The sequence below is a fragment of the Netta rufina genome (genome assembly GCF_964035555.1).
Source record: "Netta rufina genome assembly, chromosome: W".
Taxonomy (NCBI): Eukaryota; Metazoa; Chordata; class Aves; order Anseriformes; family Anatidae; genus Netta; species Netta rufina.
Window position 1 is genome coordinate 7,786,834 of NC_140139.1, and position 25,700 is coordinate 7,812,533.

Genomic DNA, 25,700 nt, shown 5'->3' on the forward strand with positions numbered 1-25,700 from the left:
TCTCACAGCCACATTATAATGCCTGCACAGTGTTTGTTAACTTGGCATACCCTTTCCATCATCTCCAATCCTATGCTATCTCTTGGGGGTGAATCATCTTTCTATAACATAGAGCACATGGTACCATGTGATGGTCCTTGTCCTTGCTGGGGAAAAAAAACAAACAAACAAAAAAAAAACACACAGAGGAGGTTTGCACAAAGGTACACTCATATCCTAACAATCATATACAGGTCACACTGGGTACCCAACATTTTCCTCACCTCTCAAACACTCTTATTGATTTCAGTGGGAAATGTTCTTGACAAACTGATGCAGACTATAGTCTCTGGGAATTAATGGGAAAATTTGTTTTGCTATTTTTGAATTAGATTCTGACCTTTTTTGAAAGGAGGAATTCCAGCTAACTATAGTCATCAGAGTAGACCCCTGCACTTGGATCTTATTCAGTCTTCCCTTCCTTTCCTGTGCACTGCACAAGTCTACCACCAGTAAGGTAGTTACTGAGATCAACTGGCTGATGTAAATCTGGAGAAGAGCCACTTGATGGTCAGAGAAATAAATAGAAAGAGTGCAGCTTTCACATAGGAAGTGGTCAGTTAAAACTGACAAGACTTTGAAATGTGGCTAGTACAAACAGCTTGGGCTATTTGCATCCTAGATCACACACTTCCCTGGGTTGGAAGGTATCAAGGAAATGATGAGTGAATTTAGTTGTCAACCTAAATGTATTGAAAATATTGACTGGAAGAAAAGGGGCAGGGTTAGTCTCAGATGCTCAGCAAGGATTGTGTCTATTTATAAGTGAAAGGTTTGTTCACCTGGAAAGACAGATTGATCCAGGCACCATGGACCTCTTCTTATGAACTATGTGGTGAGTTCTTTTTTCAAGAAAAATCATGCAACCTACAATGGAAGCCATGAGGACTTCTGCTGGCACAGATAGCTGCTGCAAATTTAGAATCCTGCCACAGAGCATAGTCCTGCCTGAGACAGAAGCATCCCTGCAAGATGACAGCATTTGCACCACAGATGTGAAATAGCCCTGCATATCATAAAGCTGGCTCCCAAAAGTTTGGGAGGATAAACAAACAAACAAACAAACAAAACCATCAAGTCTTCCAGCTCTTGAAATTCCATTCTTCCTCAAGAACTTCAGGATTTTAATCTTTTCCATAAGCATTTTAGGATCTTTTCAGAAACAGCAACTTGTCTCAGTCTTTGATGTTTTACATCTTGGGAATATGGTAGAAAAGTTCCTTGTTTCTCTAATCTACTGGGACATCATGGGACTACATAGATAATTAGATCTACACTGAATTAGGAGTTATTTGGGGAACCATAAATCTAATTTTTCAGATCTGTAGCTTATCATTACAAATTCTTTCACACAGACTCTATCTCTAAACATTTATATCAAGACAATGGTGTGTATTAACATAAGCCAGAGTCTGATGGAATTTTTATCCGTCAAGAATTTCATCCTCTGAGTCCATGACTCATTATGTATGCAACAATGAAACGGAGAAAAAGTAACTGCCAAGTATTCAGATAGTAACGGTAACACTTTGGCAGCGTCCCCTGCAAGCTTTGTCTTTTAGTTGTTCTTCAGCTTGTTATAAATGAAGTCTCAACTCAATCTGAATTTAGTAATATTTATACTTATAAAAGGTATAAAAGCTATAAAAGGTATAAAAGGCAAGTAAACAGTGCTGGGTATGCGGGGAGTCTATGCTCCACCAACACGCACACACGAACATCAAACATTCTAAATATACAAAACATTGCTTTTACATACTAAACTTGAGTATGCCTATACATATGCACATTCAGAAAAGGTAACAAACAATCCTTTAGCTTACCTTGTTGTCTTTGCCCACAAACTTAAACATGGGAGCCTGGAAATGCTTGGCGAGATGGTCTTTTGACGTGTACTGTTTCACCGAATCATCAGAAACGCAGCCGTCTTGAATCAGGTAGTACTTGAGGATCTCATCGATTTTGGAGGTGGGAGTGGCAAAGCAGCTCTCTATCAGCGTCTGTCGTGGTTTAACCCGGCCGGCAGCTAAACACCACGCAGCCGTTCGCTCACCCTCCCCCCTCCCTCTCTGGGACGGGGGAGAGAAATGGAAAGTGAAGCCTGTGAGTTGAGATAAAGACAGTTTAATAAGAAAAATAATAATAACAATAATAACAATAATAACAACAATAATAATAATAATAATAATAACAATAATAATACAATGATGATAATAGTACTACTACTAATATGTACAAACAAGTGATGCACAATGCGATTGCTCACCACCCGCTGACCGATGCCCAGCCTAACCCCGAGCAGTCCGGCCCCCTCCCCCCAGCTAGCCACCCCTATATATTGTTTAGCATGACGTCAGATGGTATGGAATACCCCTTTGGCTAGTTTGGGTCACCTGTCCTGGGTCTGTCCCCTCCCAGCTCTTGCTGCACCCCCAGCCTGCCCGTTGGCAGGACAGAGCAAGAAGCTGAGATGTCCTTGGCTTAGTATAAGCACTGCTCTGCAACAATTAAAACATCGGGGTGTTATCAGCACTCTTCTCATCCTAAACCAAAACATAGCATTCTACCAGCTACTAGGAAGAAAATTAACTCTGTTCTAACTGAAACCAGGACAGAGTCTCCAGTCCATTGACATGCACGAAGGGTTCAATCCCAAAGTACAGAGAGGCCCGAAGCTTGAGGGTGGGAAGGGCACCCCTGTAGGGTGCATCAAAGTCTTTATCTTTGAAGATCTCAAGAGTGAAGGGGAAGATGCCCTGGTTGCGACTCATTATTTCCAAGGGCGAGTTCTTTAGGTTGAGCACGTAACCTTTGGAGATGGTGTACCGGCGTGGGAACTCACAGGTCACTGGGATCAGCAGCTTGCTAGTGCAGATGATGATGTCCCCGTTGCTCCCTGGAGTCTGCTTTGGCAAGCTGGTCACCAGATTGGTGGCAAAGATTTTATCATTTATCACATCCACAGCGGTGCCACAGGACTTCAAGGAGAAATGGATGTTGACGTGAGTGCCATTGGATACCCCTTTGAAGGAAGTGTTGATAAGGGAAAGGACCAGGCCTCCAACCAGGTCCTTTGGGATGCTCACCTCAATAGAGCTGGACTTGCACAGCACTGGAACTTGGCAAGTGTGGTTGTCTTCTGACAGAACAAGTCCCCTCGGACATTCACATTGGTATGAGTCTTCCACTTCAAAAAAGGTATGGCTGCAGCCTCCATTGTTATTGTGACAGACTTCGATTTAATCAGGAAAGAACAATCCTCTAAGTTCCATGACTTACTAAACTCGAGCACGCCTATACATATGTACAATCAGGAAAGGTAACAAACAATCCTTTAAGATCCATGACTTAACAGTCTCCATTTTCTATTCCTTTTGAACAATATGTCTTGCTTTAAGTTGTCAAGCAACTCAGTCTTCAGGCCTTATGTATCCCGTTCTTCCCAGACTGAAGAAAAACATATCCATCTCCTTTTCAAGGCAAATGAGGCCTGGGTCAAAAGGCACGTTCAGGTCAACAGAGGACATAACAGTGTTATAAATGGCTCAGGATTCAAATTAGGATTAAATAAAAAAATAGGATTTATTGAAAGAATATAAAGGAATAGAGGTAAGCAAACAGCGCTGGGTGCGGGAGTCTCCGCTCCACCAGGACGCACACCAGTTACATCAAGCAGCTGATTTTTATGCTCCTAGACTAATACATATTCATTACTACTTCTAAAAAAAATAGATTATTAAAATTAGCTTCCAGGGTGCAGTCCCTCCTACTGGAGCATGCGCAGTCTCCTCTGGGGTCTCTTCTGGGGGTCTCTAGGGGTCTTTCATGCTGAAGGCTCGTAGTCTTCCTCTCCCCCTTTGTACTTACTGGGCACCATGCCAAGTTTATAGAACATCCTCTTCAAGTCTTGTCTCCCAGCCGCCCTTCAGCTTCTTTCTCCTTCCTCTTTATCTCTCGGCCCCCCCTAACCAGATACCAAAGATCCACATAGTATCCCATAACAGTCACTAGTTGTTATCAGTTGTTCTGAAACTCCCAGACACACGAGTAATTAAAACATTCTTCCCCAGCCATTCACAGACACATCTATAGCAGTGTTAGAAATAGAAGTCCGGAATAACAAAAGCAAACAGGTTCATAAATTTAAGGAGTGATAAATTGACTAGAATGAGGGGGAGACTGGGACACACTGCATCTGTGGTTCAAGAATTAAGTTGCCAGTGCAGGGCCCAGAGGCAGACAGGATTCAAACAGAATTGTTCTTTATGGACACGAATTGTTAAAACATTCCTCACAACAGCAAAAGCCTTCGATGGCTGTAGCAGCAGAGGGGCCGATGGCCTAGCAGTCGGATCAGTAAAGGAGCCCGCAGCTCCCTCACTATCTGGCAAACCACACATTTCTGACTGTGGTCCCACATGGCTCTTTAAGGCCTCAGAGACTTCTTGCCAGGTGCCGAGCAATCCCACTGCAACCTTGTAATTTTTAGTTGCAGAGTCCCACACCTTGACCTCAGTTTGGTCCCATATTTCAGGCTCATAAACTGTCCAATTGTTAATAAGGAGAATAAGCTGTAAGGCTACCAGGACAGTCTTTGTTCCTAAGGACATATGATTCCCCATAACACGCAACTGCTTACCAGCGAGGGGCAGTTGTGTGCGCGGGTCCGCTTCTCTCATCTTGAGCTTCTCTCCAGCTCCAGTGCGCCTATTTCTAGCGACTTTCTGTATGAGCTTCTCTGAGAGGTTTGCTGAGTAAGGCCGAACCTGTGCTCATGAAGCGATCAATGTGCCTGTTCCCGTCCTGGTCTCCGTTCTGCTAGCCTGTTCCTTTACATTCCTTCTTTCTGCTTTATTGATGACATAACTTCATCACATCGTGTTGCCTTTTTTTTATCTCAAGGGAAGGCTCCACTCTTATACCCTTCACCCCACAGCAGTTCTTTTCAAAACAACATTTCATTGGTCAAACAACTTTGAATGTAACAGCAACAGCAAACACCCCCAAACTTCCATGCCTTAATGGCTGGAGAACAAGAAACCGGAGACTGCGTGGAGTCTCCTGAATCACCCTTCTTTGTTCCCTCTAAACTCTTTTATATTCCTGATGGCCTGGTCGTTAAGAGTCTAATGTTATCTCAACCACGGGGCTTTCCAACCCCCATGGTCACATTCCCAAATCTCCCCCTTCTTTATTAATATCAACCATTTTCTCGACACTGGAAAGAAGCTCGAGCTGAGAGCTTCTTTCCTGGATAGAAGCTCGAGCTGAGAGAAGCAGACCCATGCACACAACTGCCCCTCGCGGATAAGCAGCTGTGCATTATGGGGAATCATACATCCTTAGAAACAAAGACTGTCCTGGTAACCTTACAGCTTATTCTCCTTATTAACAATTGGACAGTTTATGATCCTGAAACATGGGACCAAACTGAGGTCAAGGTGTGGGACTCTGCAACTAAAAATGACAAGGTTGCAGTGGGATTGCTCAGCACCTGGCGAGCAATCTCTGAGGCCTTAAAGAGCCATGTGGGACCACAGTCAGAAACGTGTGGTTTACCAAACAGTGAGGGAGCTGTGGGCTACTTTACTGATCTGACTGCTATGCCATGGGCCCCTCTGCTGCTACAGCCATCGAAGGCTTTTGCTGTTACGTTCCCATGTTGACCTGAACATGCCTTTTGACCCAGGCCTCATTGGCCTTGAAAAGGAGATGGATATGTTTTTCTTCAGTCTGGGAAGAACGGGATACATAAGGCCTGAAGACCGAGGTGCTTGACAACTTAAAGCAAGACATATTCTTCAAAAGGAATGGAAAATGGAGACTTGTTTGTAATCAAGAAAAGGAATGGAAAATGGAGACTGTTAAGTCATGGATCTTAAAGGATTGTTTGTTAGCTTTCCTGATTGTACGTATGTATAGGCATACTTGCGTTTAGTATGTAAAGCAATGTTCTGTATATTTAGAATGTTTGATGTTCGTGTGTGCATGTTGGTGGAGCGTAGACTCCCCGCACACCCAGCGCTGTTTACGTGCCTTTGATACCTTTTATAAATACTTGTTTTATAAATATTACGAAATTCAGATTGAGTTGAGACCTCATGTATAACAATCATCAGGGAATGGGTTTTCTCTTTCCCTGGTTCTGGGTCAACAGGTACCGCAGATATTTGCATTCCTTGTATAACTGGGTGTATTAGTCTGGTAATACAAGGTATTAAACATGGAATTATTAACAATCCTCCCCATATCCCCAATACAACCATCCTTATTTTAGCAAACCAATCACCACCCATAAATCCTCTTAGATCGATTCCATTCCAAGTCTGAACTAGGACATGTGCAATTTTCTTCATTTCTTTTACAAGTTCATTTACAGCTTTTCTTTCTGTTGTGGTTTAACCCAGCAGGCAGCTAAAAAACACACAGCCATTCACTCACCTCCCCCCTTCCTTCTCTGGGATGGGATAGAGAAACGTGAAAGTGAAGCCTGTGAGTTGAGATAAAAGACAAGAAAATAATAATAACAATAATAATAATGACAATAATTATGATAATAGTACTACTAGTAATAATGTGTACGAAACAAGTGATGCACAATGCAATTGCTCACCACCTGCTGTCCGACGCCCTGCCTAACCCTGAGCAGTCCGGCCCTCCTCTCAGCTCTTGCACCCCCCGTCTGGCCACTGGCAGGACAGAGTGAGAAGCTGAGAAGTCTGTGGCTTGGTGTAAGCACTGCTCTGCAACAATTAAAACATCAGCATATTATCAGCACTCTTCTCATCCTAAACCAGAACATAGCATTCTACCAGCTACTAGGAAGAAACACCCTCATCATCAATCTTTAAACAGCAATTACTAAAGTTAAATTTTCCACAGACTTCTCCTTCTTGTGCTAGTAAATAATCCAAAGCTAAGCGATTTTGATACAAAGCAGTTCTCATCTTGGTATTTTGCTTTGCAATTAATCCAAGTGCATCTCCGGTTTTATTTACAACTATTTCTATTACAGCTTGTAACCTAATTATTCTATTAAGTATATATACTGGGGTCCTATAGCCCCAGGATCTGTCTTCTGCCCACGTAGCTGGATCATAATAGGCAAATGCCTTCAATCAAAGGGTTGGGACCGCTTTCAGGGTCAATTTGGGCTTTTGATACTGTTCAGCCTGTCAGGGTGATCCAGCTCCTGGAAAATGAATCACAATTTTATATAGGTTTAAAAAAAGATGTTCTTATGATATCTTCTCGGGACAACCTGACCTTAGTGTGGGAGAAGTCCGGTCGAGGCCCTCTCACTCGGCAGTCAATACCCATAGGGGTTGCCTCCCTCGGTAGACCATACGCACCGCAGTGGAGGGCCCTGCCGCAGTCTTGCCTTCTCCCTTTCCTCCCTTCAGGCTTGTCCCCTTTATTTGGCATCCTTAATTCATGCAGACCCTCGTTGCCAGAATATTAGTTCTTCCTTAGCTTGAGTTTCAGTTCCCCAGGAGCGGACTCAGCCCTCCAAGTTTCGGTAGTTACTGGTCCTTTTATTCTGGATGCCTGGCTCCAATCCCTTTCTGTGGTTCTCACAGCTGTTTCAGTAGTCAGTAAAACAAGGTACAGTCCCTCCCATCGGGGGATCAATGATTCTTCCCTCCAGGTTTTTATTAAGACCTTATCTCCTGGTTGTATTGTTATATATGTAGTGGTAATTTGTGTCGATAAAATTATTGATATTAATAAAGGGGGAGATTTGGGAGTGTGGCCATGGAGGTTGACAAGCCCCGTGGTTGTTGACAACATCAGACTCTTAACAATGAGGCCAGGGTTTCTTGTTCTCCAGCCATTAAGGCATGGAAGTTTGGGGGTGTTTGCTGTTGTTGTTACATTCAAAGTTGTTTGACCAATGAAATGTTGTTTTGAAAAGAACTGCTGTGGAGAGAAGGGTATAAGAATGGAGCCTGCCCTTGAGATAAAAAAAGAAGGCAACACGATGTGATGAAGTTATATCACAGAATCACAGAATTTCTAGGTTGGAAGAGACCTCAAGATCATCGAGTCCAACCTCTACCTAACGCTAACAATCCCCACTAAACCATATCCCTAAGCTCTACATCTAAATGTCTTTTAAAGACTTCCAGGGATGGTGACTCCACCACTTCCCTGGGCAGCCTGTTCCAATGTCTAACAACCCTTTCAGTAAAGAAGTTCTTCCTAATATCTAACCTAAAACTCCCCTGGCTCAACTTAAGCCCATTCCCCCTTGTCCTGTCACCAGGCATGTGGGAGAACAGACCAACCCCCACCTCGCTACAGCCTCCCTTGAGGTACCTATAGAGAGCGATAAGGTCGCCCCTGAGCCTCCTTTTCTCCAGGCTGAACAAGCCCAGCTCCCTCAGCCGCTCCTTGTAGGACTTGTTCTCCAGGCCCCTCACCAGCTTCGTCGCCCTTCTCTGCACCCGCTCAAGCACCTCGATGTCCTTCTTGTAGCGAGGGGCCCAAAACTGAACACAGTACTCGAGGTGCGGCCTCACCAGAGCTGAGTACAGGGGGACAATCACCTCCCTAGCCCTGCTGGTCACACTGTTCCTGATACAAGCCAGGATGCTGTTGGCCTTCTTGGCCACCTGAGCACACTGCTGGCTCATATTCAGCTGACTATCAACCATCACTCCCAGGTCCTTCTCTACCTGGTAGCTCTCCAACCACTCATCTCCCAGCCTGTAGCTCTGCTTGGGGTTATTGCGCCCCAGGTGCAGGACCCAGCACTTGGCCTTGTTGAACTTCATGCAGTTGAACTCAGCCCATTGGTCCAGCCTATCCAGATCCTCCTGCAGAGCCTTCCTACCCTCGAGCAGATCGACACACGCACCTAACTTGGTGTCATCTGCAAACTTACTGAGGGTGCACTCAATGCCCTCGTCCAGATCATCGATGAAGATATTAAAGAGGACTGGCCCCAGCACCGAGCCCTGGGGGACGCCACTAGTGACTGGACTCCAACAGGACTTGGCTCCATTCACCACGACTCTTTGGGCCCGGCTATCCAGCCAGTTTCTAACCCAACGAAGCGTGCTCCAGTCCAAGCCAAGAGCAGCCAGTTTCTTGAGGAGAATGCTGTGGGAGACGGTGTCAAAAGCCTTGCTGAAATCAAGGTAGACCACATCCACAGCCTTTCCCTCATCCACCCAGCGCGTCACTTTGTCATAGAAGGAGATCAGGTTTGTCAAGCAGGATCTGCCTTTCATAAACCCATGCTGACTGGGCCTGATCGCCTGCTTACCCTGCAAGTGCTGCGTGATGACTCTCAGGAGGATCTGCTCCATGAGCTTCCCTGGCACTGAGGTCAAACTGACAGGCCTATAGTTTCCCGGGTCTGCCCTCCGGCCCTTCTTGTAGATGGGCGTCACATTTGCTAGCCGCCAGTCAACTGGGACCTCCCCCGATCACCAGGACTGCTGATAAATGATGGATAGTGGCTTGGCCAGCTCCTCTGCCAGTTCTCTCAGTAACCTTGGGTGGATCCCATCCGGCCCCGTCGACTTGTGCACATCCAAGTGCCGTACCAGGTCACCAACCAGTTCTTCGTGGATAGTGAGGGCCACATCCTGCTCCCCATCCCCTTCCACCAGCTCAGGGTACTGAGTATCCAGAGAACAACCGGTACTGCCGCTAAAGACTGAGGCAAAGAAGGCATTGAGCACCTCCGCCTTTTCCTCATCTCTTGTAACTAAGTTTCCCCCCGCATCCAGTAAAGGATGGAGATTCTCCTTAGTCCTCCTTTTTGTGTTGATGTATTTATAGAAACGTTTTTTGTTATCTTTAACAGCAGTAGCCAGATTGAGCTCCAGATGAGCTTTGGCCTTCCTAATTTTGTCCCTGCACAGCCTTGCAACATCCTTAAAGTCCTCCCTAGTGGCCTGCCCACTTTTCCAAAGATTATAAACCCTCTTTTTTCTCCTAAGATCAAGCCACAATTCTCTGTTGAGCCAGGGCGGTCTTCTTCTATGCCAGCTCGTCTTTGGGCACGTGGGGACAGACCGTTCCTACGCCATTAAGATTTCCCTCTTGAAGAGCGCCCAGCCTTCCTGGACCCCTCTGCCCTTCAGAACCGCCTCCCAAGGGACTCCACCAACTAGTGTCCTCAGCAGCTCAAAGTCAGCCCTCCAAAAGTCCAATAGAGCGGTTTTACTGGTCCCCTTCCTGGCCTCGCCAAGAATAGTGAACTCCACCATTTCGTGGTTACTCTGCCCAAGACAGCTCCCGACAATCACTTCCTCCACCAGTCCTTCTCTGTTTGTGAAGAGAAGGTCTAGCGGAGCACCTCCCCTGGTAGGTTCACTAACCAGCTGCGTCAGGAAGCTATCTTCCACGCTCTCCAGAAACCTCCTAGACTGCTTTCTCTGGGCTGTGTTGTGCTTCCAGGATATGTCAGGGAAGTTGAAGTCCCCCACGAGTACAAGAGCTGACGATTTCGCAACTTCTGTCAGCTGCCTATAGAACTCCTCATCAGTCTCCTCATCCTGGTTCGGCGGTCTATAGCAGACCCCGACCAGGACACTAGCCTTGTTGGCCCTGCCGATCCTAACCCAAAGGGACTCAACCTTGTCATTCCCAGCCTCGAGTTCTACAACATCGAAAGACTCTCTAATATAGAGAGCCACACCACCACCCCTTCTGTGCTGCCTGTCCCTTCTGAAGAGCTTATAGCCAGGCATTGCAGCACTCCAGTCATGAGACTGGTCTCACGTCTCCATGATGGCAACCAAGTCGTAGCCTGCCTGCTGCACGATGGCTTCTAGCTCCTCCTCTTTGTTACCCATGCTGCGTGCATTGGTGTAGATGCACTTCAGCTGGGCCATTACCTTATCCTCCGGCCTTGCCATTGTTCCCCCTGGCACAGCCCCAACAATCCTAGCTTCAGCCCCATCCCCCTTCCTACCTAGTTGTAGTGGGTTTATGTGGCAAGGTTTTGGTAGCAGGGAGCCATAGGGGTGGTTTCTGTGAGAAAGATCTAGAAGCTGCCCCATGTTTGGGAAGGGCCCCATTGTTTTCCAGATCTGAGCCAATAAGCGATGTTGTTTTGCGCCTCTGTGAGAGTATATTTAAGACAGGGAAAAAACGCTGCACCAGACAGCAGCCGGGAGAGTCAAGGGAGTGAGAAAACAGCCTTGCAGTTGCCAAGGTCAGTGTAGAGGGAGGGGGAGAGGTGCTCCAGGCGGCAGAGCAGAAGTCCCCTGCGGCCTGTGGTGAGGACCATGGTGAAGCAGGATGTCCCCCTGCAGCCCATGGAGTACCACGGTGGAGCAGGGTTCCACGCTGCAGCCCGTGGAGGAGACCACGGTGGAGCAGGTGGCCCTGCACTGACCGAGGCTGCCGCCTGTGGAAGACCCCTGCCGGAGCAGATTCTGGGCCGGACCTGTAGCCCGTGGAGAGGAGACCATGCAGGAGCAGGTGACCTGGCAGGAGCTGCTGCCCGTAGGGGAGCCAGGTTGGAGCAGTTTTCTCCTGAGGGATGGACCCCGTGGTACGGACCCATATCTGGAGCAGTTCTGAAAGAGCTGCTGCCTGTGGGAAGCCCACGCCGGATCAGTTCATCAAGGACTGCATCCCGTGGGTGGGACCCCACAGCACAGGGGACAAGAGTGACCGAGAAGGAGCGGCAGAGAAGAAGTGCTGTAGACTGACCATAACCCCCATTCCCCCGTTCCTCTGCGCCGCTCTTGGGGAGGAGGTGGAAGAGGGTGGATGGGGGAAAGGTGCTTTTGTTTTTTTTTTTTCCTTTGTTTTCTCACTTCTTTTGCTTGTTAGTAATAGGTAATAAATCTTACTATCTCCTTATGCCGAGTCTGTTTTGCCCGTTACAATAATTATTGCGTGATTTTTCTCGTCCTTATCTCAACCCTTGAGCCCTTTTCACATATTTTCTCCCCATTCCTCTTTGAGGAGGGGGAGTGAGAGAGCGGCTGTGGTGGAGCTTGGCTGCCCACTCGAGCGGAACCACGACACTAGTTTAAAGCCCTCTCAATGAGCCCTGCCAGCTCCTGGCCCAGGATCCTTTTTCCCCTAAAAGATAGGGACCCGTCTGCAGCCATCAGGCCAGGTGCTGAGTAAAGTGCCCCATGATCGAAAAACCCAAGATTTCTGCGTTGGCACCAGCCCCAGAGCCACGTGTTTAACAGGTGGGCTTTCCGTGTACTCTCTGTACCCCTCCCTGCCACCGTAGGGATGGATGAAAACACCACCTGCACTCCCGCTCCATCCACTAACCGACCCAGCCCCCTAAAGTCTCGTTTGATAGCCTTCAGGCTTCTCTCTTCAATGTTGTCACTACCTGCCTGGACTATCAAAAGAGGTAATCATCAATTCAAATATCATCATTTAAGAAGCAGAAAAAAGGAATGAAAAAGAACAGGCTAGCAGAACGGAGACCAGGACGGGAACAGGCACATTGATCGCTTCATGAGCATAGGTTCGGCCTTACTCAGCAAACCTCTCAGAGAAGCTCATATAGAAAGTCGCTAGAAATAGGCGCACTGGAGCTGGATAGAAGCTCGAGCTGAAAGAAGCGGACCAGCGCACACAACTGACCCTCACTGGTAAGCAGCTGTGCATTATGGGGAATCATACATCCTTAGAAACAAAGACTGTCCTGGTAGCCTTACAGCTTATTCTCCTTATTAACAATAGGACAGTTTATGATCCTGAAACATGGGACCAAACTGAGGTCAAGGTGTGGGACTCTGCAACTAAAAATGACAAGGCTGCAGTGGGATTGCTCGGCACCTGGCGAGCAATCTCTGAGGCCTTAAAGAGCCATGTTGGGCCACAGTCAGAAACGTTTGGTTTGCCAGATAGTGAGGGAGCTGCGGGCTCCTTTACAGATCCGACTGCTAGGCCATGGGCCCCTCTGCTGCTACAGCCATCAAAGGCTTTTGCTGTTACGTTCCCTGCTGACCTGGACGTGCCTTTTGACCCAGGCCATATTGGCCTTGAAAAGGAGATGGATATGTTTTTCTTCAGTCTGGGAAGAACGGGATACATAAGGCCTGAAGACCGAGGTGCTTGACAACTTAAAGCAAGACATATTCTTCAAAAGGAATGGAAAATGGAGACTTGTTTGTAATCAAGAAAAGGAATGGAAAATGGAGACTGTTAAGTCATGGATCTTAAAGGATTGTTTGTTAGCTTTCCTGATTGTACGTATGTATAGGCATACTTGTGTTTAGTATGTAAAGCAATGTTCTGTATATTTAGAATGTTTGATGTTCGTGTGTGCATGTTGGTGGAGCGTAGACTCCCCACACACCCAGCGCTGTTTACTTGCCTTTTATACCTTTTATAGCTTTTATACATTTTATAAGGTATAAATATTAATTATAAATATAAATTAATTATTTTTATTTATTTATTTATTTATATTATATATAAATATATATAATATATAAATATAATATATATATTTATATATAATATATAATATTATTACATATTTATTTATATATTTATAATATATGTATTAATTATAAATATAATTAATATTTAAATATTACTAAATTCAGATTGAGTTGAGACTTCATTTATAACAGTAGTAAGCCCGTACAAAACAAGGAATCAGTCCTGTGTATCCATCAATATGGGGGTTTAAAAAGGTATTGAGGCCTAAATAAATTCGCTCTCCCCCTTCTTACCAAATTTCCAGGGCTCAAGCCCGAACTACCAAAGAAATGACTGTCTCTGTTCTACCACTTTGATAATCAGTCAGCCCCCTCCCCCCCAGTACTTGGGAAACTGACCAAACACCACAGCATATACAACACTTCTCAACTGCTAGTTACTTATATAATGCTCCCGCCTTTTTCTTGTCACACTCAAAGCATTTAAGAGCAAAAATAGGATCACAAGATACACCGCCAGGCCCATATATTAGGCACCACCAATCAACACTTGGATAAAACAGCACTTCTTTTCGGTCTGTCACACACTTCATTCATCTCCGCCCAGTCCCCTCGCGGAGAATACGGAACCGTGGATTGGAACTCCGCACTTGCTTTGCAACGACGCTGCGTCTCACTCACACAGCAAAAACATGCAATCACACAAAGAGGCCTTTAGCACATCTCATTCATACCACAAGAATATAATGTAGAATGATAAACAACCAAACAAGTATTGTCACTGACTGTGTTCTTTGTGGAGTGACGCTGGGTGCGTCTTGGTGTAGCAGAGACACCCAGTGCACCCAGCGCTGTTTGCTTACCTCTTTTCCTTTAATAAATTGTAAACTTTGATTATAGCCCTATTTTGAAGACTGAGCCATTTATAACATGTAACACAAAAAATTAGTACCTTAGAATTTTACTATATTTTCAATGGATTGCCATATTTTCTTTCATGGAAACTAAAATGTCCTCCAGAGGGGGTGCAAGAAGTCCTGCATCTCGGCCAGGGAAATCACAGAATCACAGAATTGTAGGGGTTGGAAGGGACCTCAAGAGATCATCAGGTCCAACCACCCTGCCAAAGCAGGTTCCCTAGAGCAGGTTGCCCAGGTAGGCATCCAGATGGGCCTTGAATATCTCCAGAAAAGGAGATTCCACATACTCCCTCGGCAGCCTGTTCCAGTGCTCCGTCACCCTCACTGTGAAGATGTTGGGGCAAAACTTCCTGAGCTCCTTTTTTAGCCACTGCCCCTTGTCCTGTCCCCACAGACCACTGAAAAGAGGTTGGCCAAATCCCTCTGAGTCCCACACTTCAGGTATTTGTAAACATTAATAAGATCCCCTCTCAGCCTACTATTCTCAAGGCTGAACAGACCCAGGTCTCAGACTTTCCTCATAGGGAAGATGCTCCAGGCCTCGTATCACCGTTGTGGTCCTCCACTGGACTCTTTCCAGGAGATCCCTGTCTTTTTTTTGTACCGGGGAGCCCAGAACTGGACACAGTATTCCAGGTGAGGCCTGACCAGGGCAGAATAGAGGGGGAGGATCACCTCCCTTGAATCACAGAATCACAGAATCACAGAATCACAGAATTTCTAGGTTGGAAGAGACCTCAAGATCATCGAGTTCAACCTCTACCTAACGCTAACAATCCCCACTAAACCATATCCCTAAGCTCTACATCTAAATGTCTTTTAAAGACTTCCAGGGATGGTGACTCCACCACTTCCCTGGGCAGCCTGTTCCAATGCCTAACAACCCTCTCAGTGAAGAAGTTCTTCCTGACATCTAACCTAAAACTCCCCTGGCGCAACTTTAGCCCATTCCCCCTCATCCTGTCACCAGGCACGTGGGAGAACAGACCAACCCCCACCTCACTACAGCCTCCTTTAAGGTATCAGTAGAGAGCAATAAGGTCACCCCTGAGCCTCCTCTTCTCCAGGCTGAACAAACCCAGTTCCGTCAGTGGCTCCTCGTAGGACTTGTTCTCCAGGCCCCTCACCAGCTTCGTCGCCCTTCTCTGCACCTGCTCAAGCACCTCGATGTCCTTCTTGTAGCGAGGGGCCCAAAACTGAACACAGTACTCGAGGTGCGGCCTCACCAGAGCTGAGTACAGGGGGACAATCACCTCCCTAGCCCTGCTGGTCACACTGTTCCTGATACAAGCCAGGATGCTGTTGGCCTTCTTGGCCACCTGAGCACACTGCTGGCTCATATTCAGCTGACTATCAACCATCACTCCCAGGTCCTTCTCTACCTGGTAGCTCTCCAACCACTCATCTCCCAGCCTGTAGCTCTGCTTGGGGTTATTGCGCCCCAGGTGCAGGACCCAGCACTTGGCCTTGTTGAACTTCATGCAGTTGAACTCAGCCCATTGGTCCAGCCTATCCAGATCCTCCTGCAGAGCCTTCCTACCCTCGAGCAGATCGACACACGCACCTAACTTGGTGTCATCTGCAAACTTACTGAGGGTGCACTCAATGCCCTCGTCCAGGTCATCGATGAAGATATTAAAGAGGACTGGCCCCAGCACCGAGCCCTGGGGGACGCCACTAGTGACTGGCCTCCAACTGGACTTGGCTCCATTCACCACGACTCTTTGGGCCCGGCTATCCAGCCAGTTTCTAACCCAACGAAGCGTGCTCCAGTCCAAGCCAAGAGCAGCCAGTTTCTTGAGTAGAATGCTGTGGGAGACGGTGTCAAAAGCCTTGCTGAAGTCAAGGTAGACCACATCCACAGCCTTTCCCTCATCCACCCAGCGCGTCACTTTGTCATAGAAGGAGATCAGGTTTCATAGAATCATAGAATCATAGAATATCCTGAGTTGGAAGGGACCCTTAAGGATCATCAAGTCCAACTCTTGACACCGCACAGGTCTGCCCAAAAGTTCAGACCATGTGACTAAGTGCACAGTCCAATCTCTTCTTAAATTCAGACAGGCTCGGTGCAGTGACCACTTCCCTGGGGAGCCTGTTCCAGTGTGCAACCACCCTCTCTGTGAAGAACCCCCTCCTGATGTCAAGCCTAAATTTCCCCTGCCTCAGCTTAACCCCGTTCCCGTGGGTCCTGTCACTGGTGTTAATGGAGAAAAGGTCTCCTGCCTCTCGACACCCCCTTACGAGGAAGTTGTAGACTGTGATGAGGTCTCCCCTCAGCCTCCTCTTCTCCAGGCTGAACAGGCCCAGTGACCTCAGCCGTTCTTCGTACGTCTTCCCCTCCAGGCCTTTCACCATCTTCATAGCCCTCCTCTGGACACTCTCCAACAGTTTCATGTCCTTTTTATACTGTGGTGCCCAGAACTGCACACAGTACTCGAGGTGAGGCCGCACCAGTGCAGAGTAGAGCGGGACAATCACCTCCCTTGACCTACTAGCGATGTCGTGCTTGATGCACCCCAGGACACGGTTGGCCCTCCTGGCTGCCAGGGCACACTGCTGGCTCATATTCAACTTGCTGTCTACCACGACCCCCAGATCCCTCTTTTCTAGGCTGCTCTCCAGCGTCTCATCGCCCAGTCTGTACGTGCAGCCAGGGTTTCCCCATCCCAGGTGCAGGACCCGGCACTTGCTCTTATTGAACTTCATGCGGTTGGTGATCGCCCAGCTCTCCAACCTATCCAGATCCCTCTGCAAGGCCTTTCCACCCTCATTCGAGTCCACAACTCCTCCAAGTTTGGTGTCATCAGCAAACTTGCTCAAAATACCTTCTATTCCTACATCCAGATCGTTTATAAAAATATTGAAAAGTACCGGCCCTAAAATGGAGCCTTGAGGGACCCCACTGGTGACCGCCTGCCAGCCTGACACAGCCCCATTTACCATAACCCTTTGGGCCCTGCCCGTTAGCCAATTGCTCACCCACTGTATGATGTTTTTATTTAGCTGTATGGTGGACATTTTGTCCAGTAGGATCCTTTACTGATTCGACTGCTACGCCATGGGCCCCTCTGCTGCTACAGCCATCAAAGGCTTTTGCTGTTACGCCCCCTGCTGACCTGGATGTGCCTTTTGACCCAGGCCCTATTGGCCTTGAAAAGGAGATGGATATGTTTTTCTTCGATCCGGGAAGATTAGGATACATAAGGCCCGAAGACCGAGTTGCTTGACAACTTAAAGCGAGACATATTGTTCCCATGACTTGCCCTGGAATTCTCCGGTGTTTGTAATCAAGAAAAGGAATGGAAAATGGAGACCGTTATAAGTCATGGAAGATATGGTAGCACTTCAACCAGGCCAGCTATGCTGCCCCAGTCATGGACATTGATAGTAATAGACTTTTCTGATTGTACATATGTATAGGCGTACTCGGGTTTAGTATGTTAAAGCAATGTTCTGTATGTTTAGAAGGTTCGATGTTCATGTGTGCGTGTTGGTAGAGCATAGACTCCCCACGCACCCAGCGCTGTTTACTTGTCCTTTTTTAAATATTACTAAATTCAGACTGAGTTGAGACTTCATTTATAATAGAAAGATACAAATCCTCCTCAGAATCATGTTACGAGTATCTGATGGGCCCAGAGCAGTAGTTATCGCTGTTTCTGTGCTGGGATTACACTTCTCATCTTTAGGATTTTAGCAGTATCCTTTTTCATAATTTACCGATATTCATGGGAATAAGGTGGACACCACTCATTTCCAAAGAGCATTCTTCTCTTCAGTAGTACCATTCCCATTAACACTGGTTTTACTGTACATAGTCCAATAGCACTGTTTGGTTCCTTATTGACAAAGAGAAAATAGAGTTTGTACCCCTAAATTAACAGATCAATACTTTCTTTATGTGTACTGTTATATGTGTTAGCGATAGGGCTTTGCTTCTCTTTTGTGTTAAACATAGAAATCAGTGTGAATGTATAGAATGTTCTCTTTTCTATGTTTTAGAGCCAAAAGGGATCGCTATTCTTCTCTAGTCTGACCTGCAAAATAAGCCTTGAAATTTTGCGTTGTGAGCCCTGAAATGGTAAAATTAAATCAGAGAAGATGAATGAATGCTGCCAGATTTTGTGTTAAAAATAGTTTTTCAAAGACACAGGAAAGAAGACAAATGCTTAAATTAAATATTTCACATGCTAAACAGACTGTTAGATAGAAGACATCTACTTTGGCACTATTATTACTATTTATTGTATATTATGTCACTGCCCCCAGTTGTGCCTTTGTAATAAAACAGATTCCCTTACCCACTCCCTTCCCGACTTTGAGAGATTGCAAACAAAGGCAATGACCATGCCAAGCTTCACACCCATGGAGAATTTCACACACTGCAAGAGTTTCCTCTGAAACCCAGGTCTGTGCATAGATTAATGCAGATGTGGATGATGCTGTAGCTCTATGCTTGTACCCATGCAAACAAGATGGTACAGTTGATGGGTTTAAATACATGCTCATGTCTCTGTATACTATTTTTAAAGTCATAGAACTCACAAAATTTTTATTTTCCTGAAAGTTAAACAAGGGAAAACTTATGGTTAGCAGGGATCAATGCCAGTGCATGCTTCCATGGAGCTGAATACTGGGAGCCTTGTACATGGGTTGGGGTGTCAGATGTTACTTCATGTTTCCCCACCCACAGGGACGGGAGAGGAACACTGTACACACAGAGGAATCCTGGCACAAAGCAGATACATTTATTGCGCCAAATCATCAGCTAGCAGCAGAACAAAAGGAAAAATGCATTCTTCCACCTCCCAGGGTCACACTATTTGCATGGTGGTCTGTCCTGCATGAGTGAACAAATGTGCAAATATGCCATTTTCTCTCGTGTACTGATCTCGCTGTGTTTAGCTTACCTACACAGAAGGTTTTTCAAATGCACTTAATGGGTATTAACTTGCAGTTCCTTACAACTCTCCAGCCAGATTGTTGAGCAATTATATACATACTTTCTGTTTTCAGAAACTCAGACAGAGACTCTAAGGACTAAATCAATGTAAGGTGCAGAAATTTGTTCTGTCATAACTAATTATCCAATGAAAACCCTCAGTTCAGCAATATATCTGAAAGTAGAGTGCTTAGAAAGCCAACCTAGCAATCTATTTATAATATAAACCTTCATTATAGCCAATGTCATTAAGAGGTTTTTATAGTATATAGCAAGAAGTTTTGGTCTTTAATTACACCTTTGCTGGGCTTGTTCCTGAGAACAAGTTACACTTCTGCCCTTTACTGGATAAACAGCTTCCAGGAATGCATCAGACTGCCACAGGGGTCAGAGAGTGCATTTATTGAACACCACCCTATTTCAGCCTAAATCCTGACTGCTCTTTTTTGCTTAGTGGAAGTGTAACTATTATAGCTAATTAACAAATGGCCACCCAACTATTTTTTTTTTTTCCAGAGTAAGAGAATTTACATAAAATTTAATTTCTTCCATATGGCTTCATTTGTGGGGACACTTAGTAATAAAAATGTATCAATGTTGTCCATTTGTGTTGACTGATGAATGGCTGATAGAACTGGTTTCAGCATTTTTCTCTTTTTTGTTACTTTTCCAAAACAGATGCAGGGGATGAGATGGTGCAGTGGCTCCTGTTACAGATTCATAGAAGACCTTCAAAGGCCATGTGTTTTCTTTACTGTCCTGCAGTATGACAAAGCACCACTGGAGATGTTTCTTTCACAAGGATGCACTTTGTTGGTTACTCCTGGAAACACCATGGAGGCATAATGCTACTGTTTTCTGGATACCCTTGAAACTTGTGCTGGTGATGGGAAAATGACCCTTTATTGTAATTATAGGCCTCTCCTGTAAGAACAAAACTTTTATTCACCAGATACCCCCTAATAACCCTTAACAGAAGACAAACACAGAAAATGTTCATAAACTAGTATTGATTTTTAAAAATTGATTTATTCATAAGCATTCACTAAGCAGCTTTCACAAACAGTTTCTGGACTAGGACATATTCATGAATAGCGCCTTCTCACCCTGAACCGTACATTATGCATAATGTGTTCCTTCAGTCATACAGTATTGCTCCTGTTCCTGGACTGCTCAATGATAATGTAACTAGTGACTGGATGCTGGGACGCTGGGGCCAATAGCCAACAACTAGAAGGCAATGAAGCCAAGCAGCTGGGATCCCTCTCTAGAGAAAGGCTCATTGACAGAGTAATTGGGAGAGAGGCACAGGTTCTCAGCCTCTGGAGGCAACTCCTATCAGCTGTGAAAGAAAGGTATCCCCACAAGGAAGATACTGTATATTAAGTAGGCAAGTGGACCACCATGGATAAAGGTCTCCAGCAACTGAGGGAGTTAGCTGTGCTGGAGATGATCTATAGTAATTTGAACCATGCCCAGACACCTAAAAAACCTGATGAAGTCCAATGCATAGCATCCATGTGGCGGAAGTTTGTATGGGCTGCACCCCTATCACATGCCAGAATGCTGGCAGCAATAAATTGGGAGGAGGGGATGAGGACAACAGTGGATGCTGTGTCCAACCAGCTTCATAAATATGAAGAAAATCTCTCTGCCCCCGTACGGGCCTGCATTTCAGCCATGGAGAAACTGTTCCAGTGGTTAGAAGAACACAACTTCCTCCTCACATAGATGGAGGAATCTTTCAGCCATTAAGTGCCAGCATTCTCCGGCTCAAGCAAGGGAGAATCAAGGATGCACATCATGGGGTACCTTGTGGTTTTATTTACGTGACCACAGGGAAGATATGAGGAAGTGGGACGGTGAACTGACCTCGGCCCTAGCTGCTTGGGTACGTGAACTGAAAGGAAAGACACAGCAGTAAGAAAAGAGGCCCCTAGGAGGACTGCTGCCCCAGTTTCTGTTGGGCAGTCCCCCAGAGGCAGTAGAAGGGCTAGTATTACTCCTGACCCTGACGAAGAGACCTCTGCTTCACATTTGGAAGAATTAATTGATAGATGCTCCAACCAGGACTAGTGGGGCCCTGCCTCTGGCCAGGTAGAGGAGAAGGACAACCGGATTTACTGGACTGTGTGGATTCGATGGCCTGGCACACTGGAACTGCAGAAATATAAAGCTTTAGTGGACAGAGGCACACAGTGTACCCTAATGTCGTCAGGCCACCAAAGGGCAGAACTCCTTCTTATCTCTGGAGTGACAGGGGGATCCCAAGATCTAACTATATTGTAAGCTGAAGTGAGTGCAACTGGGAATGAGTGGCAAAAGCATCACATCGTGACTGGCCCAGAGGCTCCGTGCACAGACTACCTCAAGAGAGGGTACTTTGAGGATCCAAAAGGGTACCGGTGGGCTTTTGGCATAGCTGCCTTGAGTACAGAGAAGACTAAGCAGCTGTCTATCCTGCCTGTTCTCTCAGAAGACCCTTTTTCTGTAGGATTGCTGAGGATTGAAAAACAGCAAGTGCCAATTGTGACCAAAACTGTGCACCAGAGGCAATATCGCACCGAGACTCCCTGATCCCCATCCATGAGTTGGTTCATCATCTGGAGAGCCAAGAAGCGATCAGCAAGACTCATTCACCTTTTAATAGTCCTATTTGGTGTAGTGGGTTTACGTGGCAAGGTTTTGGTAGCAGGGGGCTATAGGGGTGGTTTCTGTGAGAAGAATCTAGAAGCTGCCCCATGTTTGGTAAGGGCCCCACTGCTGACCAGAGCTGAGCCAATAAGCGATGTTGTTTTGCGCCTCTGTGAGAGCATATTTAAGACAGGGAAAAAAACGCTGTGCCACACAGTAGCTGGGAGAGTGGAAGGAGTGAGGAACGGCCTTGCAGGTGCCAAGGTCAGTGAAGGAGGAGGGGGAGAGGTGCTCCAGGCACAGGAGCAGAAGTCCCCTGCAGTCTGTGGTGAGGACCATGGTGAAGCAGGATGTCCCCCTGCAGCCCATGGAGTACCACGGTGGAGCAGGGTTCCATGCTGCAGCCCGTGGAGGAGACCACGGTGGAGCAGGTGGCCCTGCACCGACGGAGGCTGCCGCTGTACTGGGTCTGGCTGGAATGTTAACTTTCCCGGCAGCAGCCCATTCAGTGCCGTACTCTGTACTTGTAGCTGGAACAGCAGTGTTATCACACCAGTGTTGTGTCTACTGCTGAGCAGCAGTGGCACAGCACTGGGCCTTTCTCTAACCCTCCTAGGGGGTGGGCAAAAAAGTGAGGAGAGAAACATCACTAGGGCAGCTGACCTAAACCAATCAAAGGGATATTCCATACCATGTGGTGTCACACTCAGCAATAAAAGGTGGAAACAGGAAGAAGAGGGGAGGGGTGGGCTCTCGTTGAGAAGACGTCGGTCCTCCTCTCGAACACCGGCTGCGTGCGTTGAGGCCTTGCTTCAAGGACGTGGTCAATCATCGCTCATTTGTGGGAAGTAGAGAGTAATTTCTTTCCTCTGCACTTCCATATCGCTTTCATTTATTTTGTTTGTTTGTTTTCCTCCCTTTTTCCCCTTTCCCTTTTATTTCCCCTTAGTTAAATTGTTTAGTTCATGGTAGTCTTTATTTAATTATTATAATTATTTCCCTTTAATTAAATTATCCTTATCTCAACCCGTGAGTTGTTCTTTGCTTTACTTCTCCCCCTCCTTATCTAAAGGAGGGGGAGTGAGAGAGCGGTTGTGGGGTTTAGCTGCCCAGCACGGTAAAACCACCACAGTCCTTTTTGGCGCCCAACGTGGGGCTCGAAGGGTTGAGATAACAATAGAATTGATTAAACACATACAACTAACACACTTGCTTGCTAGTAACCATGTTCCTTGCCCTGTTAATAATAATGGCTTTGTTCATATGTCATGCAATTCGTGTCATATTCTCCTTTCTCCTATATATCCGATCCGACAAAGTGCTACAATCTGTGTTCACTTTTTTTAATTCGTTGTGCTGCCAAGCACTGACCTTGGTTTTACTCTGGAATTCAGGCTCTGCGCTGTTATCATTTGGGTCCCATGGAAACTATCTTTCAGAGAATATTCAGAACTACACTGCCTTCCTTTTCTCATCTGGACACCAGTTTATTAATAATATCAGGAATGGTACCTTTCCCTTCTTTCACAGTGGGATAATTACAACAGTTTGGGAGTATTTTGAAGATCCATCTGTAACCCATGTATTGCTATTTCTAATTCTGAATAACAGGTTTCATTTTCTCTCTAAGATTAGTCGATTGTTTAGAAAACTTATTTGGGAATCTGTCCCGAAACAGTCTTGTGGTGAGTGGCACGGTGTGTGGGATGATGTTAGCAGATACCTGTCACGAGTGTCTCCTCCAATAGTTTTGAACTTCACCCCTGAGCAAGTGCTAAATCCTAAAAACTTGGTAGAATGTTTGAGAGTTGTATGTCTTGACCCTGATAATGCCGGAGAACAACAGCTTGCAGCATTGTGCTGGGTCCTGGCTTATTCCTATCAAACACTGTTTAACATCATCCAGCAACTTGAAGAGAGGGAGGAAGTCTCTGAATCTGATGACCAAGTAACACATGCTGTGGCTGACCCAGAGGACCAACCAACTATGGTATCAGTCGCCCCCATAGTCAAGTCAAAACAATGGAAACGGAGGTCAGCTCGTTTAGTAAGGGAAGAAGGCTCTCCTAAGAAGGAGGGAGAAGGGGAATTGGCAGGCACCTCTAAAGCAGAGCCATCACAAAAACAGCAGGAAGACGAGACGGAAATCATAAAGGAATCAGAAATCACTCGATCCTTATCCCTGAGTGAGATGCGAGAAATACGAAAGGATTATGGTCGACGCCCAGGTGAACACATCCTCACTTGGCTGCTCCGATGCTGGGATGCTGGGGCCAGTAGCCTACAATTAGAAGGCAATGAAGCCAAGCAGCTGGGATCCCTCTCTAGAGAAAGGGTAATCGACAAAGTAATCGGGAGAGGAGCACAGGCCCTCAGCCTCTGGAGACGACTCCTGGCAGCTATCAAAGAAAGATATCCCCATAAGGAAGATATTGTATATCACATAGGCAAGTGGACCACTGTGGATAAAGGTCTCCAACATCTGTGGGAATTAGCTGTGCGGGAGATGATTTATAGTGATTTGGACAATGCCCAGACACCTCAAGACCCCGATGAAGTCCAGTGCACAACATCCATGTGGTGTAAATTTGTGCGGAGTGCACCAGCAGCACATGCCAGTACCCTGGCAGCAATTCACTGGGATGAGGGGATGGGACCAACAATGTATGATGTCTCCTGCCAACTTCAAAAATATGAAGACAATCTCTTTGCTCCGCTACAGTCCTGTGTCTCAGCTGTGGAGAAATTGTCTAAAGGACTTGACAAGCTTGTGGAGAAAGTATATTCCCCCTCATCTAGACAGAGTGATACTTCAGCCACTAAGAATCAGCATTCGCCTGCTCAAGAGAGAGAGTACCCAAGACGTACACCACGTGGCACCTTGTGGTTTTATCTGCGTGACCATGGGGAAGATATGAGGAAATGGGATGGTGTACCTACTTCAACCCTAGCTGCTCGGGTACGTGAACTGAAAGGAAATACAGCAGCAAGAAGAGGGGCTCCTAAGAGAAATGCTGCTCCAGTTTCCATTGGGCAGTACCCCAGAGGCAGTAGAAGAGCTGATGTTATTCTTGACCACGATGAAGGGACCTCTACCTCTCATTTGCCAGAATTTGTGCATTTGCAAGAATTAAGTGGCAGACGCTCCAGCCAGGACTAGAGGGGCCCTGCCTCTGGCCAGGTAGAGGAGAGGGATAACCGGATTTATTGGACTGTGTGGATCCGATGGCCTGGAACATCAGAACCACAGGAATACAAAGCTTTAGTGGACACTGGCGCACAATGTACCATAATGCCATCAGGCTACCAAGGGACAGAACTCACCTGTATCTCTGGAGTGACAGGGGGATCCCAACAACTATCTGTACTGGAAGCTGAAGTGAGTCTAACTGGGAATGAGTGGCAAAAGCATCCCATTGTGACTGGCCCAGAGGCTCCGTGCATCCTTGGCATAGACTATCTCAAGAGAGGGTACTTCAAGGATCCAAAAGGATACCGGTGGGCTTTTGGCATAGCTGCTTTGAGCACAGAGAAGATTAGGCAGCTGTCTACCCTGCCTGGCCTTTCAGAAGACCCTTCTGTTGTAGGATTGCTGAAGGTTGAAGAACAACAGGTACCAATTGCTACCACAACGGTGCACCGACGGCAATATCGCACCAACCGAGACTCCCTGATTCCCATCCATGAGTTGGTTCACCGACTGGAGAGTCAGGGAGTAATCAGCAAGACTCGCTCACCCTTTAATAGTCCTATATGGCCAGTGCGAAAGTCTAATGG

At 46.4% G+C, this 25,700-nt stretch overlaps 1 protein-coding gene across 1 annotated transcript in view; it reads right to left on the bottom strand.

Annotated features, from left to right (window-relative positions):
• Positions 1-717: 717 nt before the first annotated feature.
• LOC311220848 (oncoprotein-induced transcript 3 protein-like) overlaps positions 718-25,700 on the bottom strand; it is a gene marked incomplete at both ends in the record, with an annotated part of 29,382 nt that continues 4,399 nt past the window's right edge. The window contains 3 exons of the mRNA XM_084304491.1: positions 718-744; positions 1,863-2,039; positions 2,658-3,271. Of these exons, the coding sequence (XP_084160617.1) occupies positions 718-744; positions 1,863-2,039; positions 2,658-3,271 (818 nt within the window). The remainder of the gene's footprint in view (positions 745-1,862; positions 2,040-2,657; positions 3,272-25,700) is intronic.